General features: G+C 38.7%; 1 protein-coding gene across 1 annotated transcript in view; it reads right to left on the bottom strand.

The window, feature by feature from the left end:
- The window catches only part of LOC126183530 (solute carrier family 12 member 9), a 138,218-nt gene that overhangs the window by 20,589 nt on the left and 93,244 nt on the right, over positions 1 to 24,385 (bottom strand). The window contains exons 10-12 of the mRNA XM_049925598.1: positions 16,508 to 16,656; positions 15,951 to 16,154; positions 13,424 to 13,541 (exon numbers count right to left, since the gene is read on the bottom strand). Of these exons, the coding sequence (XP_049781555.1) occupies positions 13,424 to 13,541; positions 15,951 to 16,154; positions 16,508 to 16,656 (471 nt within the window). The remainder of the gene's footprint in view (positions 1 to 13,423; positions 13,542 to 15,950; positions 16,155 to 16,507; positions 16,657 to 24,385) is intronic.

The following is a 24,385-nucleotide window of genomic DNA, read 5'->3' as shown; positions in this document are numbered from 1 at the left end:
ACACATCACTGTACATCTAAATGTAATTTTGTTGTGAGATAAAGTTCATGACTATATTTGTGTTCACTTACATTTAGCTTTCGAAAATCTTGTTTCATCTGCACTGCCATTGGTTGATGAGAAGTGCACACAAACTCTACACAATTTTTTGAACACTGTTTGTAATTAACACTTTCCAACTTTCCAATTAGTTTTGCTGTTGTGTATCCAGTCCCATGTGGCATTCACTTGTTGACAACTCAGTTTGTGCATAATCTTTTGTTCATTCTCTCTCTCTCTCTCTCTCTCTCTCTCTCTCTCTCTCTCTTATGGGAATGCAGATGAAAAAGGATTTCTGAAAGCTTAATGCTTAATGCAAGTAATCGCAAATATAATCGAAAAATATTCTGACATGACAAAATTACTCTTAGATATAAAGTAATGTGTTAATTCTGCAACCAAACTCATAACTACATCCTTTAGTTGCAGATGACAAGGTACCAGAGTCCAATAATGTACAGAGGGTTCCACACAATCCAATGATGTAGAAAACTTAAGGTAATGACAACAGACAAAACCTGTATTTAGGTTCAGCTTTGGTAGAATAATTATCACTTAAAACATTTTTACACTTTAAAGATTTGAATAAAGGATGCCCACTGACAGAGGTGCAAAGGTTCTAAAAAGTGTTTGGATCTATGTGAAAAAAACAGTGTTTTTAGAGCCAGTAATCTTAACTGCAAACATGGCCACTGCAAGAACAGCAAAACCAAATGATGAATAAGTTTAAGAGGAACCTAAAGAATTTGTACGTGGCCAACTCCTCCTAATTTTTGGAAAATTTTTAGTAGAAACAATTGATGTATATATAATTAACAGTATCATATGTTTTAGTACATAAAACCTGACATCTGCAAGTCTTCAAAGCAGTAATGAGATCAATGTAAATATGTGTTGCAAAGTGCTTTCTGTTTGATGATGTATGGCAACAATACCCTAAACATTTTCTGATGCACCTCAGTGTACATACATTTACATGTTTGTTATTACCTCTTAAATGAATACATGTGTCAGACGTTTTGATTTATTCCACATCCATGAAGACTTAGGATTCACTATCCACTGAGGATCTGTGGAAGGAACATTAGCTTAGCATCTCTCTCTACATCTGCATCTACATCAACATAGATACTCTGCCAGCCACTGTTTGGTGCCTGGCAGAGGGTACCCTGTACCACTACTTGTCATTTCCCCAACTGCTCCACTCGCAAATAGAGCGAGGGAAGAATGACTGTCTGTTCGCCTCTGTATGAGCTCTAATTTCTTTGAGGTCCTAACATGCAATGTATTTTGGTAGCAGTAGAATCATTCAACAGCCAGCTTCAAATGGCAGTTCTATAAATTTTCTCAACTGTGTTTCTTGAGAAGAACGTCGCCTTCCATCCACAGATTCCCATTTCAGTTCCCAAAGCATCTCTGTAACACTTACATGTTGTTCGAACCTACTGGTAACAAATCTAGCAGCCCGCCTCTGAATTGCTTCATTGTCTTCCTTCAATCCGACTTGGTATGGATCCCAAACACTCTAACACTACTCAAGAATAGGTTGCACTAGTGTCCTATGTGCAGTCTCCTTTACAGGTCAACAATTCTTCACTAAAATTCTCCCAATAAACCAAAATCGACCATTTGCCTCCTCTACCAGAGTTTTCACATGTTCATACCACCTCATATAGCTTTGCAACATTACGCCCAGATATTTAAATGATCTGACTGTGTCAAGCAGGACACTGTTAATACTGTATCCGACTATTAAACGTTTCATCTTCCTTCTCATTTACATTAACTTACATTTTTACACATTTAGGGTTAGCTGCCATTCATCAAACCAACTAGAAATTTCGTCCAAGTCGTCTTGTATCCAGTACTCAACTTTGACACCTTACCGTACACCACAGCATCATCAGCAAACAACTGCAGATTGCTGCCCACCCTGTCTGCCAAATTGTTACGTATATAGAGAACAACAGTGGTCCTATCACACCTCCCTGGGGCATTCCTGATGATACCCTCGTCTCTGATGAACGCTTGCCATCAAGGACAACATACTGGGTTCTATTATTTAAGAAACCTTCAAGCCACTCACATATCTGTGAACTTATTCCATATGTTTGTACCTTCGTTAACAGCTTGCAATGAGGCATTGTGTCAAATGCTTCCTGCAAATCTAGAAATATGGAATCCGCCTGTTGCCCTTCATCCACATTTCTTAGTATATCATGTGAGATAAGAGCAAGCTGAATTTTGCATGACCGATGCCTTCAAAACCATGCTAATTCACAGAGATAAGCTTCATAACTTCAAGAAAGTTTATTATATTCAAACTGAGAATGTGTTCAAGGATTCTGCTGCAAACAGAAGCTAGGGATATTTATGTGTAATTTTGCGGGTCCATTCTTTTACCTTTCTTATATACTGGAGTCACCTGTTCTTTTTACCAGTTGCTTGGGACATTGTGCTGTGCGAGAGATTCTTGATAAATGCAAGCTAGGTAAGGGGCCTATGCCGTATAGTACTCTTTGTAAAATCAGACTGGGATTTTATTTGTTTTCAAATCTTTCAGTTGTTTCTCTATACCAGGTATGCTTATTTCTATGTTGTTCATTTGGGGTCTGTCCGATAGTCAAATGACTGTATGTTTGTATGGTTCTCCTGCATGAATGATTTCTTGGAAGTGAAATTTAAAACTTCAGCTTTCATTTTGCTATCTTCAACTGCCACACCAGACTGGTCAACAAGGGACTGAATGGAAGCCTCAGATCCACTTATAGATTTTACATATGGCCAGAACTTTCTTGGGTTCACAGCCAGATCTATTGTTAAGGTGTGATGCTGGTAGTAGTTGTATGCTTTGTGCATAGATCTCTTCACAGACACACAAATTTCTACTAACCTCTGCTTGTTGTCATTTGTGTGTTCCCTTTTGAACCAAAAGTGCAACAGCCTCTGCTTCCTCAGCATCCACCGAATTTCATTATTAAACCATCATGGGTCTTTTCCATCCTTTCTCCACTTACTAGGCACATAACCCTCCAGATCACGATTTACAATCTGCTTAAACTTTGCCCGTAATTCCTCTACATCCATCTTACTGGAACTAAGTGATGCCTATTCACTGTCTAAGTGAGATGTTAATAACTGCTTATCTGCTCTATTTAGCCAAAATACTTTCCTAGCCTTCTTGACTGATTTATTAACTTTCATAATCATAGTTGCTATAGTGATGTCATGATCACTAATCCCCATTTCTATACTGACATTGTTGATAAGGCCCGGCATATCTGTAGCTACAAAGTCTAAGATATTTCCATCGCATATGGGCTGCCGAGCCAGCTGTTCAAGACAATTTTCAAAAAATGTGTTCAAAAGTATTTCGCATAACTGACTGACTGACTGACTGACTGTAATCATCCCTCACACAATAAATCCACAGACATCCCGGCCTATACTCGGCAGGTTAAAGTCGCCCCCAACTAGTTTTGCATGTCTGGGTATTTACCCACTATTGACCGTAGACACTCTTTCAATGACTCTAGAACTATACCAGCAGAATTTGGTGGCCAATAAAACCATACAACAACTAACTTAGTTTCACCTGCACCTGTCATACATGACAACATGACTTCACTGCCACACTCAACTTGACAACCTCAATAGAGACAATATTTTTGTCAACTGCAGTGAACACTCCCCCTCCTATGGCCTCTAATCTATCTTTCTGATATACATTCCATTATTCGTTAAATATCTCACAGCTTTCCACTTCAGGTTTCAGCCAGCTCTAAGTCCCAAGAATAATCTGAGTGCAAGAAGTTTCCTGGAGGGCACTAAATTTGGGAACTTATAATGAATGCTTTGACAGTTTACTGATAAAATTGTGACATTCAAAGTGTGTCTATTCTGAACACCATTTGCTTCTCTTGCTATGAATCGACTGGTAAGGGTTCACCAGAGCACCTCAAACTACCACCTAGTCTAAAAAACCCTCATGTGCACTCCACAAGTACTCTGCTACCCGAGCAGCTGCTTACTTGGTGGGGAGTCCTACAAATCCCTACACGATAACGCAAGTCTAGAAATCTCCAGCCAAGATTGTTACAGAGTTGACAAAGCCTTTGGTTGAGATCCTCCACTTCGCTCCAACTCTGGGAAAGATGCTGCGAATTGTGAGCTCTGCTTGCACCCTGCACTCAAGGCCAACAGTCTTTACCACTTCCGCCAGCCACCAGTACAAACCGAGTATCACCTCAAAACCCAAGCGAGGCATAGTCAGTGCTGACGTGAGCCACAAAATGCAGACAACTGCACCCTGCACACTCGATAGCCACAGACAAGGCCACCTTCACATCTCGGATTATACATCCCCAAATATCTCCTCATTATGGATCTATGGAACAAGTAGTATATCCAATTTAATCTAGATACGTTTCCCAGACCAATAAACAAGAACTGCCTGAACTGGTTTTGTAAGTGACTTGCTTGATGGATGAGTTACAATTCCTAGGGAACATGATCACAGATCTCAGTCTGACATTTTCAACGGCTTCATTTATATGATTATTTCTCAAGTCATTCCAAAAGAATACTTGATGGTTGTGAATGTGTCAGATGACTTATGATTGATTATGAAATCAAATGATATAGTGTATTTTTATCTATTTATATGCACTGCATTGTATTTATTTATGTCGTGTGTCAACTGCCAGTCTTTGCATTGAGAGCTTATAATCTTCAAATTTTCCTGTATTTCATAACACTTTTCTAATGATATTACTTCCCTCTATACAATTGTGCCATCTGTGAACTTCCACAGACCAAAAGCATAGTCTGCCAGGTTGGCTTCATGAAAAGTAAACGTACTATTACACTTTGTTGAGGTACTTCACTGATGATGTCTTCCTATTAAGACTAACATACTGTGTTCAATTATCTTCAATTCAATTGCAACATTTCTGATATTCTAAAATGACATCTTGTTTATTAGGTAATGGTGCAGAAATGTATCTAATGGTTTCCAAAAGCAAAAATCATAGCATCAACTCACACTCCTCTGTCTATGCCTTTCTGGAAATCATGAATTAACAGAGTGATCTAAGTCTCACAAAATTGCTGCTTCAGGAATACACACTGACTTAAGAGTGCTAGGGCTGTATTTCTGTGCATTTATCCTGTGATCTTCCTCAAAGACTTAATTTGTGCCATTATGCAATCAAATATGGAGCTCTGTTCTCTTAGCAACTTAGGATAAACTACCTCAAGGAGGAGGGAGAGTTCATCCACATACCTGTATCTAATAAACAATCTAAGCAATATCCCATCAGTGGCTTTCTATCTAGTCACACATGCACAACTGGCAAAAATGGGGACTGTACTGCGAGACCCTTCAGTGAAGCAACTTTGCGTGACAGGGTAGAAGGTCATTATCTTACATTTAAATACCATCATGATCAACAAGGGACTGCACAGCTGTCTGTTCCACTGACTAATTTCACACAGGTTCAAACTTTTTTTTTCTTTTTTTTTTTGTATAACAACATTTTAGCAAGTAAGATGATCTTTTTGAATTCTCTGACTGTGTCTTGTATTGCTGTCCTTATGCTACTTTTGATTTCAGTTAGCTTTGATCTGTCAGCAAGTATTCAGTTTTGCTTGGATTTGCTACGCAGCTTTCTTTGCTTCCGTAGAAACTTTTCAAATATTGTAGCTCAGCCAACCTATCAGCCCCTTACTGCACAACAACCAACACTGCTCATTATACCAAGGGACAGGCTGTCGTGTCAGATTTTCTGAAGATCCAAAAGCAGACACTATGGTGGCTTCATGTATTACACTGGATGAATGTTCCCAACCACCCTCAAGACTGTCCTGACATTCAAATGCAACCCAAAGGCTAAACAGAGTGCAGTTTGCCTTTCAGATTATCCAGTTTGGTAGTTTGCTTTAGATTACTACACTGTCCGGAATGTGCAGTGGACAAAAGAGTTGATGTCCTCCTCCACTTATTACCAAACAATATCTACAAGGGCAAAAGGTGAGAGCAATGCCAGAGGGCAACCCTGATTCTGTGCTGAGGCATGTCATCCTTTGTGCCTACGTCGTATTTTCTCTGATGATAAGTGGCTCTCAACTAGCAAATCCCTGGGGCACATGGTGGTGCCCCACAGCACTGTCTGGGTTGAAACCACCTAAAATGGAAAAATTGTCATGGAAATTGCTAGTCTAACATTCTGAAAGCCTTGCTTTTGAGGACTACATGTGGTGGTAAGTAAGTATAACAAGCATAGTGAAATGTAACATGAAACATAAATGATAGCAGCCATAGAAGATTAAAGCATTATGTTTAAGGGGATGAGAAATGACCTGTAGGAACTATTAACAAAGGCAGTGACTTTGCCTTTCATCTTTTTCCCCCCACTAGATTGTTCTTTTTTGTGGAGATTACAGCCATATTGTGCAGGTACTCTGCATATTATATAATTTGGGTCTCCTGAGACATAAACACAGGGGCTTTTCCTGTACTGGGAGCCTCAATTCTTCAGTCAAGTCCTGAGTAAATGTATATTCCATTTATGAGGTAAGCCAGTTAATGCTGAGATTTTTGTTTCTTATTTTTTCCTGTACGAAAGATGATAGAAGAACTGACTATGTTATGTTGATGGAACTGTGTGGTTAATTCATTATGACTTCGATATCAGGCACCGATTATCAACTTTGGATGTCTCAAATGCAATGGAGGTCAAAGGCTTGACCTATTTCCTTTGGTCTCTCCCCATATTTTCATCCTCTTTCTTTTGGACAAAAAGACACTGGGCATAGCTGAGGTCAAGTTCTTGTGGGCACCAAGTTCTGGAAGATACACTGTCCAGTCACATTACTGTGAGCACCTATCAAAAGCCTGAATAACCACCTTTTGCAGCGCATACTGCTGCAAGACATGCAGGGAAACAGTCAATGGGTCCTGGAAGATACCAACAGGGATGTGGAGCGATGCCAACTCCAGTGCCCTGGCCAGCTGCACTAGGATTTTTGGATGAGGACCCAACGTGTGAACAGCCCAATTGAGATAGTCTCTCGGATTCTTGATTGGGTTTAAATTTGGGGTGTTTGGTGGCCGGGGGAGTATGGTAAACTCATCCTGGTGCTCTTCAAATCTCTCTCTCTCTCTCTCTCTCTCTCTCTCTCACACACACACACACACACACACACACACACACACACACACACACAGTGAGCTGTGCAACAAGTTGCATTGTCCTGCTGGTAGATGCCATCATGCTGCATGTAGAGGTTGACGCAGTCCCCAAGGATTGATGCATACTTATTTCGATTGACTGTGCCTTCTAGAATGAAGAGGTAAACCAGAAACTGTTACAAAAACATTCCCCAGACCATAAGGCTCCCTCCTGTGGCCTGGACCCTTCTGATGATTGTTGCAGGGTGTTTGCTTTCAGACATTTCATGCCAACAGAGCACAGAAAGTGATTCAGCTGAAAGCTACTCTGTGGATGTCCAGTTGCTGTCCTAGTGCACAAATTTCAGCCTTTGTCACTGATGAACATCAGTAAGCATGGATGCATGTACTACACATCTGCTGCAGAGGCGCACAAACAGCAATGTCTGCTGAATGGTCATAGAGGAGACATGGTTGGTAACCCCTTGGTTCATCTGAGTGGTCAGATGCTCAACAGTTTCATGTTTATTCACCCATACACATCTCCACAGCCATCATTCACCCCAGTCATCTATGCACCCATACACATCTCCACAGCCATCATTCACCCCAGTCATCTATGCACCATAGTTGCCTCAGCACTGGTTTTGGATGGTCCCATTTTGCAATGCACAGTACACTCCAACCACAGCAGCCTGCACGCAGTTTACAAACATAGCCATTTCAGAAATGCTTCCATCCTTGAGTTGAAAGCCCATGATCATGTCCCTTTGGATGTCAGATAAATTGTTCCGTTTCTGCATTACAACAACAACAACACTGTTTTCCATTTCCTGGACATGCTTTATACCCTCCACTGCTAACACTGCCAACTGCCATCTGTGAGTGATTACTGCACATTGACAATGAACATACAGGGTGGTCACATTAATGTGACTGGACTGTGTATTTGCTTCTGCTGGATGGTTGACATTCACCTTTGATGTAACTATATCTGTAAAGATACCAACTACTGAAGCACTTGCAAGCAAAAGGAAACACTACTCCATTTAATAGCTGAGCCTACTTGAAGTAGTCAGCTTAATCACCAAAGTTTTGAGTGGTTTACAGAAGACATTTTGAAGTAGGAGACTGTGTTGCCTTGAACTGTTTCTTTTCTTCAGCACAGAATGCGTGTTTCACCATATTAAGCCACAATGGATATTGTGCATTCCAAACAGGGTCATTTGAGTACAGTGGTGGGTAAATAGTTTGTGCACAGACAGTCAGCACTTTCACACAACAATACCAGCTAATGTATTGACCTTGACTTAGCAAATAAAATTATAATGGAATGTGTTTAACAGTAAAATTCAAGTAAGAAAGAAATACTGACATTTTATTAGGTTTGTGTAGCATTACAATTATTTTTATTCACAGCTAATGAAATATTTTGTATCACACACCATGTTGCTGCAAGATACAGCGTAGGGTTGGGATACAAATTTCTTTCTGCAGCTTTTGTCATTTTCATGATACAAAATAGCTATTCACAACAAAATGTTGACCACAGACTTTATGTCAGCTGCACTTCTATGTAACAAATTTGTTCTGTTGGAATACCTGTACTTGAGCAGAATGCAATTTTGTAAATTTATCATTTATGTGTTTCCATAGGTAACCTATGTAATGCTACTCAAAACAGAGTGCTAAATAACTTACATTCATTCCCTTGTGCCAATACTCTGATGAAGCTCCATAATGTTTTGTTAATAAACTGTGAAATATGTCTGGAGGTATTCTAGTGATGAAAAACATTTTTTTAAAATGAAAAATATTTCAAATTCATTAACTTTATTGCACACAGTACAATAAGGCTATGTGGCAGATATCCTACTCACCTGCACTTGATTGGTTGGCGAGCTACAGTAACTTTGTGCTTGCAGGCACCTGTTCCCCATGGGGGCAGAGTTTTAACAGCCTGCATTATGGAGTCACTTCACAAATCTGAATACTCCAGACAGTCCTTGTAAATCTTTGAATATATACAACAGAAATGCTTCGCTTAGTGTTTCGTCATCACTTTCGACAATCAAAAACTCATTTTGAAAATGTAATTGTGTTCTGTTACTAATTTTTATTTTTTGTTTTGCCAACAGCTTGTCAGATTGAACCTTTTATAGCATCTTAACGAAGAGGGGGTTAATACTTGACTGCAGTGCACCCAAACAATTATGAGTGTGTCAGGACTGACCTACGGGTTCCATTTGTGATTCACAAAAAGGCAGGGAAAACCAAGCTTCCCCACACAGAGTACAGGTAGATCATTCACGAACAAACAAGTCCAAAGGAATGATTCATTAAAGAGAACGGGAGGACCAATGAACAACTTCTAAGGAACAGACATTCACAGTTCACTTTGGTTGCAGTCTGTCTTGTTTCTGGAACAGTCATTCACTGTTCACTTTGGTCGTGGCCAGTCTTTTCCAGTCTTAGTCTCAACTGGTCTTCTCATTCCTCATTCCCAACTAGGTCTCATGCAGCTGGTCTCATTCTTTTTGTAATATTCAGCTGTTCCTCATTCCAGTTCAACTTTTTGTAATTATCTAATCTAATTATCTAATCTATAAAACTTAAGTTGTATGTAATACAAACTCTTTTTCAGTCAACAAAAAGAGAAATCTGTTTCTCTCTTCATCAATTTGACGAACTGTTGAACACATACCAATCATAAGGCACGATTTTTTTAAGGACTCATTTGCCTGATTTAATGACTACTTTTACAGATAATTTTTGATCATTTTTAACTGTGGTGTAAGAAAGTTAAAGTGAAACTTGCAATTTTCGCATTTTTTCCAAAAATGAAACATGATACTTTGGGAGACACTTATTTTTCAAGTTCGGTTGTTTCTTTGTCGTGCCCCCATTTTGGTTTTCTTACACAAAAAGGTGAGTTGTGAGTGATTTTGGCTCAGTAAGAAAAGGTAAAGGGATGCCTCACCATTTGAAAAATCATTGGATGGCATAAAATTGTATTTGCTTTTTACCTCAAAAACTATTGTTCAGAATGTTTTTATTTAAAAACATTATCACTTTCAGCTTAATTATTAATGCTGTATTGCTGCATTAACTTAAATAATATAACCTAAAAATCTACTATTTACTAAATGTGTGAGGCAAATATGATGAGAATATCATATTTTCTTTCAAACATACTTATTCTTCAATAAAGCCTCTTTTTTTTTTTTTTTTTTTTTTTTTTTGCCCTGTAACCGTCTATTTTTTTGCCCTGTAACCGTCAATTTTTTTTTTTTGCCCTGTAACCTTATGGGAATACTCAAGTCACAATCTTTTCTTTGTTTGTTCATAACTACTGTGTTCCATGGGCTTGACATCTGTCTCAACTAGGTATTTACAACTTTCAGTTGAGTAACTAGGTGCAGAATGTTAGCGACATCTTCATTTTCATGTCAGTGCGAGGAGCTCATCTTAAAGAACTTAAACTCAAATAAAATCTGTTTAAAGATACTCTTATTTCAAGAAAAAATGAGCTGTTCAATTCGATTAGGCATAATTTTTCAGATTTGATAAATTTCTATTAGAATCCTTTTCATGTGACTGTTCTGCTTCGGAATTCATTGCAATGAATGTTTTCATTTTTGATTCTGAAGATTAACAGGGGACAGGAACCATAAATGATGTTTCAGTTTTTGTAAAGCCACATATGGGATATAAGTTTTGAAAGAACTCTGAAATCCAAATAAGGTGCTTTGCTTCTGGTGCAACACAGGATCACAGTTCTATGTACTTACGAGTTAGGGAAAATACAAATAGAACAAACTGCAGTGTGTTCTTGAGGTCATAGTTCAACTTCATCACAGAATAAACTTTTTCAATACATAAATGGCTCTCATGGAGAGCTGCATCAAACCAGTCTCTGGACTGAAGACCACACACACACACACACACACACACACACACACACACACACACAAATGGCTCTCACCATCCACCGATGGATCCCCTGGAGCACAGAAAGATACTCCACAAGATGATTCTTCAAGGAGATAATAATGATGACGACGACAATTATTATTATTATTATTATTATTATTATTATTATTATTGGTTTGTGGGGTGCTAAACTGCATAATCATCAGCGTCCGTACAAATTCCCAACCTGTACACAGTCCAATCTAACCACTTTCACTAATGGCTATGGAATGATGAGGACACAACAAACATCCAGTCCCAGGTACAAAAAATCCCCAACACGGTCGGGAATCTAACATGGGACCCCATGATCCAGAGGTAGCAACACTAGCCACTAAACCATGAGTCGCCAACTCGTCAAGGAGAGAGTTCACAGTTCATTAAAAAAATATCAATACAATCCTCTCGTAAATCTTATTTCTGCACGGTAAATAGAACACATCTTTTTCCAAAGTGTTTTCAATCAAAAGACACATTTGTCTAAAAGTTGTTGAATTTATGGTCTTGTGACAGACACCAATGATTTAACTAGAAAGCCTTTCAGCAAGGGTTTCGTGTACAATTTTTTCCTGCCCTTTTCCACAGCAAGTTAAACAACCAAGATATGCATGAAACTATCAGCACTGAACCAGTAGTGGGTTTTTCTTTTCAAATACATTTGTATGTAAAATTTATATTTAAATACATTAATACATAAGTTACTGAACTGTTGAATTTCATATTCATTTCACTTTAGTCAGTTAATGGCTACCTGTGTACACTCAGAAGTTTTCTCTTCCAAGTAGCTGATCATCAATTCCATGTGTGAACCAAGTAGCTCTTTTCAAATGTACACCAATTAAAAACTGGTAATCTTTTTCAATTACAGAGCTCTTCGAAGCAATGGTGTGTGCTGTGTCATCAAGGTTTCGAAAAAAGAAGTCTCATTTCTTTTCATGTATGACGTTCTGACAGTCTCCCAGAATATTTATGTAGTTGTCACCATTGCTGATACAAACTTTCTAATTTTAGTATACTGTTTCTCAGGTCCTTCTTCAGAAGTTGTGACTTTTGCAAATAAATCTTCACTTCCTACACAGTCAGTATGGCACTTTGATGCATAGTTAATTTGCACACCAGCAAATTATTTAAAAAACTATTAATGTTGGTTTGACAGATGACAGTTTACCTCCAGTCATTTCGAGCTAGTAATATCCGGGTATATGTATACTACTTTCTGTGAATGAACTGGAAATGAAAATATTGTACATGCTATAACTACAATTACTAGGGTGGTCCCTGCTGGGTTGTGAACAGGTTCTGTAATCTGAACTTTCATTCAGCCTGATCTAATGTGACACTTTCTGAATGCATTCAGATAAGGAAATTGAAGTCAACAACCTGTCCACATCGGGTACTCAATGAATTTAACAGGTAGAAGTAATACTTGTGCATACTGATATTTTTTCTCGAAATTTATCTAAAATCCATATAACATGCACAATTAGGAAAAAGAAACAGGGAATGACTACAAATGAATGGATCCCAAAAATGAATGACCACAAGTGAACTATTTCCCAAAGTCAAATGAGTCTGCCCCTCTCCAATGTAAAGACCTCCACATACGGCGACATATAATACAGTTAGGCTGAAGCAAGTGTCCCAGAGGTTGTCCACTAACAACATGTTTTGTGTTAACAGTCATCCACCCCCAGCCCACAGCATACTCCTTGAGTATGAAAGGTTTTTATACAGGTATGTCCCACCCTTCAAATCTGGTTGGTTACACCAAAATTCCTGCTCCCTGTGACACACAATGTAACAGTGACAAAGCCAATTGTCATAATTGCAGCATGCTCAGAGGTTATGGTAACAGAGAACCAGCAGTGCTGAACAGTGCCCACCTCAGAAACACCTCATTTTCCAAACTCATATACAGTACCTAGCCAAACTGGCCAGTTCCTTTGTGGTCCTCCCTAAGGACATGATCAAGGGACAGACAATATACTGAATGTTGTGGATGCAGTGAGCATAAACCTCCAGCACGCAAGACAGTCCTAACACTTAACTTCTTTGAAACAATTATTTAATTTGAACACTTTTATGTTCTGTTCTAAAAGCTCTATTCCTCATTATTTAAGGGTAAGACCAATTCAAGCTTTTAAAATTGTGTAACTGTAAACTAATATAAACATAAAACAAAAAGTATTGATTTATACACTTTTCCCATAACAAAACTAGTACAATGAAACTGACACATACCATATTTATTATGCAGGCTAACTGCATCATGAATAAGCTCGTAGTATCAAAGTGATCCAAATCATTTGGGTTAAAGAAATTGATTGGCCAAACATCTATATATTTTATTGCAGATGACCTGAAAAAGACACTTGGATTAATTGAATAAAAGAGCAAATGATCACCATGCACTCAGAGTACAGCACAATAATGGAATTTTACTTGTGCTTAATTCAGTATATTTCCTAGTAAATGTTATGTAACTTTCCCACAAAGTATTATGCATATGATATGGAAGACCCACCAGTTGAATAGTGTCATTCATTTGCTGTATGTGGCCAAGTTTTTTTCATTGTTTTTACAAAAAGTTCCATTTGAATGCTTACAAAATGCAGAACATAAAACCCAAATTAAGGTTACTGTCATACAATATGCAGTTTACATTTTTGTGGTATGTTAAGTCATATTTTTTTATAATAAATATTAACTGCTAATCAAAAAATGTGGATTTTGTTAACAGTTACAATTTCTTCCTTATCAAATAAATTCAATATTTTATAGTATTGAAATGCTGGCTATTTTATGAAAAGTATTACAACATGAATACAAAACTTCTACAATATAGAAATAACACCTTCCACTTAAGGTTTCTGTATCCAAACAACTAATATTGTCAATACTATATAATCGCTGAAAAATGAGAATCTACTCTAATAATTCACTGTTCAAGAATAATTAACTGTGAAAACTAACAAATACATATGCTATTGGGCAATATATGCAGTCTATGCTAAGATTACTGATGAAAGACTTCAATGAAATAGCTGACTGCCTTATGCAAGACACTGTTTCATTAGTTTTGTTTTACTCAAATATGTTTTGGCATTTTCTGTGCTATCTTCAGTGGGTTTTATTTTTTTTCTTTCTGAACATTATTGTTACATGTTAACCCTCTATGGACACTATTTGAATTTTGGCTTCAACCTATTTTCATGTACAAAGGATAGATGATTCACTGTGAAACCCACGTGTCATTGTTAAGGCTGGCTCAGAGGTTCTGGTAATAGAGGACCAGCAGCACTGAACAGCTCCACCTCAGGTTTGAGGAATTAATAGCTGACATTTTATCTAATGAACAAAATGGTCCAGAAAAGAATGATCTTGTACAAGTAATGTTATTATGCTGGACCAGACTGCAAGAAGAGGGAGAAAGTTTAATTGCCTTTGACAATTTTGCAGAGGCCTTTGGCAGGATAGTTAGCAAGGTGCTGCGATCTATAATGAAAGTGTGAGACATTTCACTGCACTTAAAATGCTCTGCCAGAAGACTTAGTGTTTCCACAAACATTAAAACAACACTTGACAAATTCAAGTTGCTGGCACTACAGCCTAGTCAAGATCTGAAGCCAAGTTGTAGCTTTTCTCCTACATTATTTAACACTTAAATTGATGATGTTCTCAAAGAAATGAACTTTAATGGAAGACAGGGCATTCAACTAAATCAGAGCAGATATATCAACACCTTGGTGTTTGCTGAAGATCAAATTATTATTGATAAAAATGTCAACTCCCATAGAGCACTCCATCAACTGAGCCTAGTGTGTAAGAAATACGAAATAAAAAAATCGGAACAAAAGACAAAAGTAATGGTTCTCAAAAGAATATATACAGAAGAACGAAACTACTTCTAAAAGAGGTAGATTAAATTAAACTCAAATCCACCAATTTTGAGCACAACAAGTTCACCACTGGCCCAACATACCATATCTTTAACTGTTTAGTCACTACGATTAACAAGACAGAAATCCTCTATTAATTTTCTCAAAAATTATTCAGTGTCACACAGAAAGCCAAAATATATGAAGCACTTTTTCCCAGTGACAAGGATGTGTGTGAAATATCATACCAATTCATGACCAAAAAATTCTGGTCACCTCTTGTGAGATTAAAACTACAGTTATAGGTATGGTACAGATGAATGAATGAAGAAATGCGAGAGCAGTAGACTATGCAGGGGGCAGAAACTTTTGTATGGATAAGAATACCAGAGACTGAGGCGAGAACAATTTCTACCAGAGAGTCTGTTGTGAAGGCAGATAGCTTGTAAATATTAACCCTCCTCCTCCCCAAAGAATGGTTTCTATTTTCAATAATTGCAGTGACTGAGATTAAACAACATATTTCTTTAACATATTAATTCCGCATCACAGTGGATTACAACAAAATATCACAGAAAAATTAAGGGATTAACTAACTGTTTCCTGATAGATAACTGAGAGAAAATCCCAAATACAGCTAGAATGCCCAGCCAAAGCATAAGGGAAACACAATGCCCCCTGAGGCACAATGTACAGAGTGACACGTTCACTTTTAAAAACTAAGAAGAAAATTACAGGAGCTCAATTAACTGAAAAAATCTAAATACAGATTTTACACAGGCACAACGAATAATTATGCCTGCATTTCATTTGTAATAACTGACATTTAAAAAATGTTTAACAAGAAAACTAAATCTCCAGCACATTATAAAGTGTAAGAGTTTACTTACTTGGCAACACGAACTTTATCAAGTGTTTGGAAATGGCGACATACACAAAGGTTTTTTTTCATCTTCAAAACATCTACCATCATTCCCACAAACTCAGTTTTATTTATATGCTTCTCTTCAGAATCTCTGCGTAGTTTAAAAAGAGGAATTCCATCACATGCCAATATTCCACTGAATGTGGTAGTATGGTAGCCTGAATCAGAACTGCAAGAAAATAAAAAAAATAGAGGATTTTATTAGGTCTTGAGTAATGATATATATGTACAACACACAAAACTGAAGCCAGTGATTTAACAGTACAGAAGTTACACAGACTGAACACATGTGAAATAAATCTTCTGGATCATTGACGGAATTGGAACTAGATTGGAACATGCATCTTGAAGATTGTGCTCCAGAGGGTTTTTTAGTTATCTAATTCTTCTAGTACATTCTCAAACAGTGTAAGGAAACAGTAGTGCTCATACAGTATCTTGGAAGAATGAATAACATTTTCAAGTACATTATAAGCATGGATGATCTCTTTTTACAAGCATTTTCTTCCTATGACAACTTACCTCTCTAAGAAGTCCTTGGGTGTTGAGTCATCATAAAACCCCAAGACAATTGTATTGGGCTTCATTGCTCCCAATCCCGACATTCGGATCATATGATGCATACCTTCTCTGACAGTCTTAGCAACTGTAAGCTCAACAAATGCTTTCACCTGCAAGCAAGAAAATAAAATGTTTGCGAAGTCCACATGAAGTACATTGTGATCTCCATTTTTTTTATAATTTAACCATAAACCAAAACAAATTATAAACAAAAGCACAAGCAACCACTAAAGCACTGAATAAATCATGAAATGTATTCACTAATTTTGAATACGGTACTATTTACTAGAAACAAATAAAAATTTGTGCCAGAGTGGGACTCAAACCTGGATTTCCGGCTTTATGCAAGTGGTCACCATAACTGCAACTGCTTCAGCTATCCAAGCACACTTCATGAACACATCCAAACTTCCATATGTCCCAAGGTCTGTTTCCCATTGTGCTCTCACAATTATACAAGTCCCACACAGGGAGAGACTTATTTAGTTTCAAGCATGCTCAGATAGCCTGAGTAGTTAAGGCAACCACTTGTGTAAAGCGGAAATCCGGTTTTGATTCCTGGTCTGTCATAAATTTTCATTTGTTTCCAGTAAATTTTATAGTTGTGATGGTACCATATTTGCAATTTCTGAATATGTTTCATGATTTAATATGGTTAAAAACCATTAGCAGTGACTGTTGTTTTCAACATGCATGCATGTCCAAAGGAACTTGCACTACTGTACTGAATGAAGTTGTTACATTTTTATTCTTTCATCAGAATGGTGCAAAGTGTATCACATCCACCTAAAGCAATCATTTCACATATGAATGACATGTCAGATGCTACATTATGTAATTGTTTCAGAAAAAAAGAAGAAAATAATTAGGATAATTTATATGATCATTCCTCAGTTCACAAATTAATACATCATTCTCATATACATTTCATTTCATCACTTGGCCTATGACATGTCTTCCACTTTTATGAATCATTCAAATTTTGCAGAATGTAACATTTCATTTCAGATTCTCAGTTGTCAAATATTCACTTTCAAGTTGAGCACAATTCTTTCATTATCAAAGTATAATGTACATAACATGCCATCTGTTTTGGTTTCTGTAGGAACCTTGGCAGATATCCGAGATTTAATGTGATGTCCAAATATTTCATAAAATATTAAGCTTCCAGAAATACTATTCTTTAGCTGAAGTCCAACAGTCCACAAAATTAATGTTGTAACTGCCATTATGAATGCTAAAAATTTGCTGAAGCATAAACTATGTGATTAAAAGTATCCAGACACCTGGCTGAAAATGACTTACAGGTTTGTGGCGCCCTCCACTGGTAATGCTGGAATTCAGTACGGTGCTGGCCTGCCCTTAGTCTAGATGACAGCTTCCACTCTAACAGGCATACATTCAATCAGGTGCTGGAAGGTTTCTTGGGAAATGGCAGCCCATTCTCAAGGAGTGCTGCACTGAGGAGAGGTATCTATGTTGGTAGGTGACGCCTGGCACAAAGTCGGCATTCCAAAACATCCCAAAGGTGCTCTATAGGATGCAGGACAGTCCATTACAGGGATGTTATTGTTGTGTAACCACTCTGCCACAGGCCATGCAATATGAACAGGTGCTCGATCGTGTTGAAAGGTGCAATCACCATCCCTGAATTGCTCTTCAACAGTGGGAAGCATGAAGGTGATTAAAGTATCAATGTAAGCCTTTGCTGTGTTAGTGCCATGCAAAACAACAAGGATTGTACGTGCCCTCCATAAAAAACATGACCACACCATAACACCGCCACCTCCGAGTTTTACTGCTGGCACTACACACACTGGCAGAGGACGTTCAACATGCATTCGCCATACCCACACCCTACCATCAGATCACCACATTGTGTACTGTGATTCGTCATGCCACACAACATTTTTCCACTGTTCAATCATCCAATGTTTACACTCCTTTCACCACGCGAGGCGTTGTATGGCATTTACCAGCGTGATGTGTGGCTTATTAAGCAGCCGCTCGACCATGAAATCCAAGTTTTCTCACCTCCCGCCTAACTGTCATAGTACTTGCAGTGGATCCTGATGCAGTTTGGTATTCCTGTGTGATAGGCTGGATAGATGTCTGCCTATTAGACATTACGACCCCCATCAAATGTGGGCGGTCTCTATTAGCCAACAGACAAGATCGGCCTGTATGCTTTTGTGCTGTACATGTCCCGCCATGTTTACACTCCACTATCACATAGGAAATAGTGGACCTCGGGATGTTTAGGAGAGTGGAAATCTCGCATACAGACATATAACACAAGTGACACTCAATCATCTGACCACATTCAAAGTCTGTGAGTTCCGCGGAGCGCCCCATTCTGCTCTCTCACAATGTCTAATGACTACTGAGGTCACTGATATGGAGTCACTGGCAGTAGATGGCAGCACAACACACCTAATATGAAAAACTTATGTTTTTGGGGGTGTCCAGATACATTTGATCACATAGTGTAGATATACACAATTTCTTTACATGCGCTATTTAAATAATTAAATATACGAATTAGTATCAATCACTAGTACCCAGCACTAATTTATGTACATTTAAAAACTTCATGGTGTTAATTTAGTTCAAATACAGCAATCTGCAATAACCAAATTAGCTTCTTTAACAATGGGAGCCCTTCAATCACTAACATGTCTGTGCTGGAATGGAAACAACAACTAACAATCAAAATACCTGTTATCTGTATCAGGTACATGGGAAATGTTCCAATGGAGAGGATACCATTTATTCCTGTGTAGAAGTTTCAGTTTCATTACAGTTTTATCTTGTTCATGAAAAGAATTCATATAGCCAAATTACTTATATGCAAATTTCATTGATGTTTTGCAGTTTCCATACAATGTATGCAAAATAGTAGAAATTTCTCTTGCTGTAACTGCAAACACTGTTCTGAGCCAGAATGTTTGTCACAATGGTTCAGTTTGATATCAGGGTCACACTGCCATGAGCTGGTGTGCTGTGGGTCACCTGTTCAAACCTGACTGACAATTATTTGTTGTTAGTATTTATCACTTCCTGAAATTCCTTATATTTGTAATGTTTCTATATTCCATATTTGCATAAACAGCAGCACTTTCCATCCAGGAGTTCAGTTCTGTCTGTAAGTTGGTGTTTGTAATAAATGTGATTTCAGTGTTAAGTGCTGAATTTCACTGACAACCTTGCTTTCTGATTTGGATTCGATTGAGGTTACGAAATGACACTGAAAGAGATACCGGGTACTTCAAAACTTGTGAATCACTGTAGCTCATATTAGGCAATGTAAAAGCTGTCATGGACAGAACCCGGAATACAGAATGTGTTGGACCTACATAACATTGTGAATTCAAATATGACAGACACTGACCAAATCTCACACTTGATGAAAGGAGTCGCAGATGATATTTACCAAGTGCTTCAGATAGTACCAGCACATCAAGGAAATGCAACAGAGCATAGTTGGACAAAAGAATTATAACTGACTCATGAATGTGGTCACTACGGCAGTTGTGGAAAATGATCTTGCCTCTCCCATTCGCCGGGTAGTAATAGAACAGATACAGCAGTTTATCACAGCCAGAACTGCTGGATCAACTAAACAAGAGATAGCAGCCAAGTACGTCTACCACCATACGTCAGGAGGTAATGAAATGTTAAAGAGGCGTCTCAATCTTTAGAACCAATCTGTATTAACAGTTGAACATCCAAGGAACAATGGATTTAGCCAACTGACTTAAGCTGCAGCTGTCAAACAATGGCCCGGCAAATGACCAACACAGGTACAACCAACTCCTCTGTGAAGAATACGCCCCACAGAAGAATGGGCATTTGGAGGACAAAGGTCAACATGCTGTCATATTTCCACTGTTGTACGCTGCTGTAGAGAAAGAAGACAACACACCATCATATTTCCACTGTGAACACCCTGGGCATGTTGTACGCTGCTGTAGAGAAAGAAGACTAGTGTTTGATGCCTACACATCACCAGATGTCAATCACCACAACAGTTTTACTCATGCCAGTAAACTACAGATGATTATAATATACTTTTGGGGCAAAGATGTACCCAGGACGAGGTAGCTCCCCAACAAAGTACAGCAGTCCCTGTCACTGTACAGAAGTACCAGCCACTCATCACGTGAACAAATTCAGGGAACTACACAAGGTGAGCCACTACGGAGGTGAGGCCACCACATACTAAAATCCTTCATGGACAACAGCCAACAAGATGTCAGGAAATCTCATTGACATTTTCATTGACAGCCGACCTCTCTGGGCACTAGTCAATTCAGTGACTTCTTTTTCTGTAATGTCAAATGGTTATCACTGGCAGCTGACAACAATTGTGTTGGTTGTCATAAATGGGAAAAGTCCATCCAACAGGAACACATGTTACAAAAATAACTTTCAATGAAATAACACAGCCCTTTGTCGTTTTAACAGAATATATTCATAATGTTATTATCAGATGAGACTTCTTGTAGGCATCACATGCAGTCACAGGCTGTGGAATATCAGAGCTTCAGACTGATGAAGCTGCAACAAAGATTGCTCTGCGTGGTTGTTTGCAGCTGAAGACACTGTTATCCCACCATCACCCCATCAACGTGACGAGTCCCAGTCATCAGTCTAGGTGCTCAGTTAAGAATTGAAGCTTTTGTCCACTGTAAAAAGCTACTCAGGTTCACAAAAGATATTTACATGCCAGCACTGATCATAAGCACTGTTAGTGGTCAAGGATAACTTTGGATCGATAATTGTCGAAAGCAGCTACAACGCATCCCTAAAGGTAAGTATGTGGTGAACCAGTCCAGGAAGGGCAACTTAGTGTCAACAGTGAAGAATCATACTCTGCTACCACTACAAACAACACAGTGGAGAAAGCTATTATCGAACTACCGATAATATATGGCATGACAAGGAACAATGTCAGCGAGTGTTAGCTGTTATGCATCAATTTTCAAATGTTTTCAAATCCTGAATGGAAAAAAGACAGGCCAACACACCATATCAACACTGGGGACCATCCACCAAGTTAGCCAGTGCTCATATAGGGTGTCTCCCACTGAATGATGCACCTTTCAGGAGGAAGTGGACAATGTGTTGAAAGATGACATTGTTGCACCTTCATGGGATCCTTGATTCTCCCTCTGGTCCTTGTGAAGGAGGAGGACAGCACATTGTGTTTCTCCATTGACAACTGAACAAACTCATGAAAAAAGATGTTTATGCATTGTTGAGCGTTGTTGGCACCCCACACTGCTTGAAAGGAGCAAAGTATTTCCCAACTATGGACATGTAGCCACTAGCCAATTGAGGTTGACCATCCACCAATCCAGATGACTGGGAAAAGACAGACTTTGTATTACCAGATGACCTCTAGGAGTTCTACATTATGACATTTAGACAACTTAGCACTCCAGCCACCTTTGGACAAACTGCTTCAACACTTTAAATGTCATTGCTATCAGTATAACACTGTCATTTTTTCAAACACATTTGAAGAACATCAGAGCCACCTGACAACCATGTTGAGGTGTGGTCAAACCGCAGGCCTCCACTCAAATCTAAAAAAGTGCCTGTATGTCCCCCGAGAAATAAAATACTTTACACACCTAGTTAAGGGCAATGAAATCCACCCTGATCCAGAGATAATATGAGCAGCTACATATTTTCTAACTCCTCAACTCATTGGTAATGTGACAAGCTGTCTCAGAATGTGCTCACAGTACCACTTAGTCACAAAGGACTTCTGTAGCAAGGCACATCCCTTGTAAGACCTACTGCATGAAAAAGCCAAAGGAATAAAGACTGGTTTTTTAATGTCCCATCAACATCAATGTCCTTAGAGACTGAGCACCTGCTCAGATTTTGTCAAGGATGGGGAAGGAAATTGCTCGTGTCCTTTCAACAGAATCACCCCGGCATTTGCCTAGAGTGATTTAGGGAAATCATGCAAAACCTAAATCTGGATGGCTGGATGCAGGTTTGAACTGTTGTCCTCCCAAATGCAAGTCCAGTGTGCTAAGCACTGCGCCACCTCACTCAGTATTGCATGAAAAAGCCAAATTTTGCTAGAACAAGGTGCAAGAAATATCTTTGTCCTTAAGGAGGTGGTGGTGTTATCTCCAGTCCTAGCATCGTACGATGAGAATGACATGACAGAATTTCACACAAACATTAGCAGTTATGGGATACGTGCAGTTCTTGAGGAAACTCAGGAAGGTGATTGAAAGGTGACAGCTCATGCTTTCTGAGTTCTCTCTAGGTCTGAGATGAACTACTTTACAACCGATAACGAGTGCCTTGTAACTGTTTGGGCCATAAATAATTTTGGGCCATATTTATTGGCCAAACCTTTCAGTGTTGTGACAAATCATCATTGTATATGCTGACTGATTAGCCTAAAGGATGTGTCAGGCCAACTGACAATGCGGGTGGACACAAACACAAGGATACCAGATGCCTATCAAGGAATCCTCTGGCAGAACAGAGCGGCATGAACAAAATCTCCATCATTGCTGCATTGAATGATATTGCTGTTCAAGAGAGTTAAGATAAATCATTGCTGAAGGAGGAGGAACTGACTCGGGGGGAATTCAATTTGATACATAGAACATTATATATGAGGAACTATGATCCAACTGCAGAAATTGTTGCTCATCATCCCAGCTCATCTACAGTCATCTATCCTTAAGATTTTCCATGACACTCCAACGTTAGGTCACCACGGACTCATGAAGACTCTACACAGGGTCAGTCACAACTATCACTAGACAAATTTCTACCAATCGGTCAGACAATATGTAAGCTACAGTATGGAATGCCAGCAATGGAACCATGCATCATATTTATCTCGAAGCACTTGGTGCCACTTCTGCCTGCAGCAACACCATTCCACTGAATTGGAATTGACCTTTTAGGAAGATTCCTGAAGTTAAACGGGAACCAGTGGATAATAATCTGCAGTGACTACCTCACCTGCTATGCTGCCACTAAAGCTGTGCTGAATCCCAATCCCCCCAAAATTGCTAGGTTCCTTGCAGAAGACATCATTTTGAAACATGGTAAACCCTGCATGATGATATCTGATCATGGAAAAGTTTTCCTGCAGAGACAAGTTCAGACGTAATTTTTGCGACATCACCCACAGGACGACAACTGCCTACCACCCACAGTCAATCGGCCTTAAACGATGCTTTAGTAAGACATTGGCAGCTATAATCTTCATGTACACTGTTAAAAACAGATATTGGCATCCAATACTGTCTACTGCGATATTTGAATACAACACAGTGAAGCAACACACTTCACATTGTTCTTTCTGCTCACTTGTCGCAAGGCCATAACTATAATGGACACACTGTTCCCATTTTGACTGGATGATACTCAGCTTGCTTACATGAAACGCCTCACCACCAGGACTGAAAATGCAAGACAGCTGGCTCACATACAGATCTGGGATTGCAAAGAGAAGAACCAAAGGCACTATAATGCCAAGCATTGGTGAATGAAATTAAGTCAGGTAGGCTCAGTATGGAGTTTTGTGCCCATGAAGAAAGTGAGACTATCACAAAAGTTACTGAAGTGCTACTTTGGGCACTACGGAGTCCATCACTTGTCGGACATCACATACGAAGTCAAGTATTACGATCTTTCATCAAGAAGACAAGGGCACAGGCATTCTTCTGTATAGAGCCTTACTACAGTTCTGAGGTGCAATTTGATGATGGGAGCACCTCATTGAAGGGAATGGAAGACCTGATCGACAGTCATGAAGCTTCAACAGAAGGTGCTACCATTGATGCTCATCAT

The sequence above is a fragment of the Schistocerca cancellata genome, chromosome 4 (genome assembly GCF_023864275.1).
Source record: "Schistocerca cancellata isolate TAMUIC-IGC-003103 chromosome 4, iqSchCanc2.1, whole genome shotgun sequence".
Classification (NCBI taxonomy): Eukaryota; Metazoa; Arthropoda; class Insecta; order Orthoptera; family Acrididae; genus Schistocerca; species Schistocerca cancellata.
Note: the sequence above shows the minus strand (reverse complement) of the source record. Positions and strands in the feature narration are given on the sequence as shown.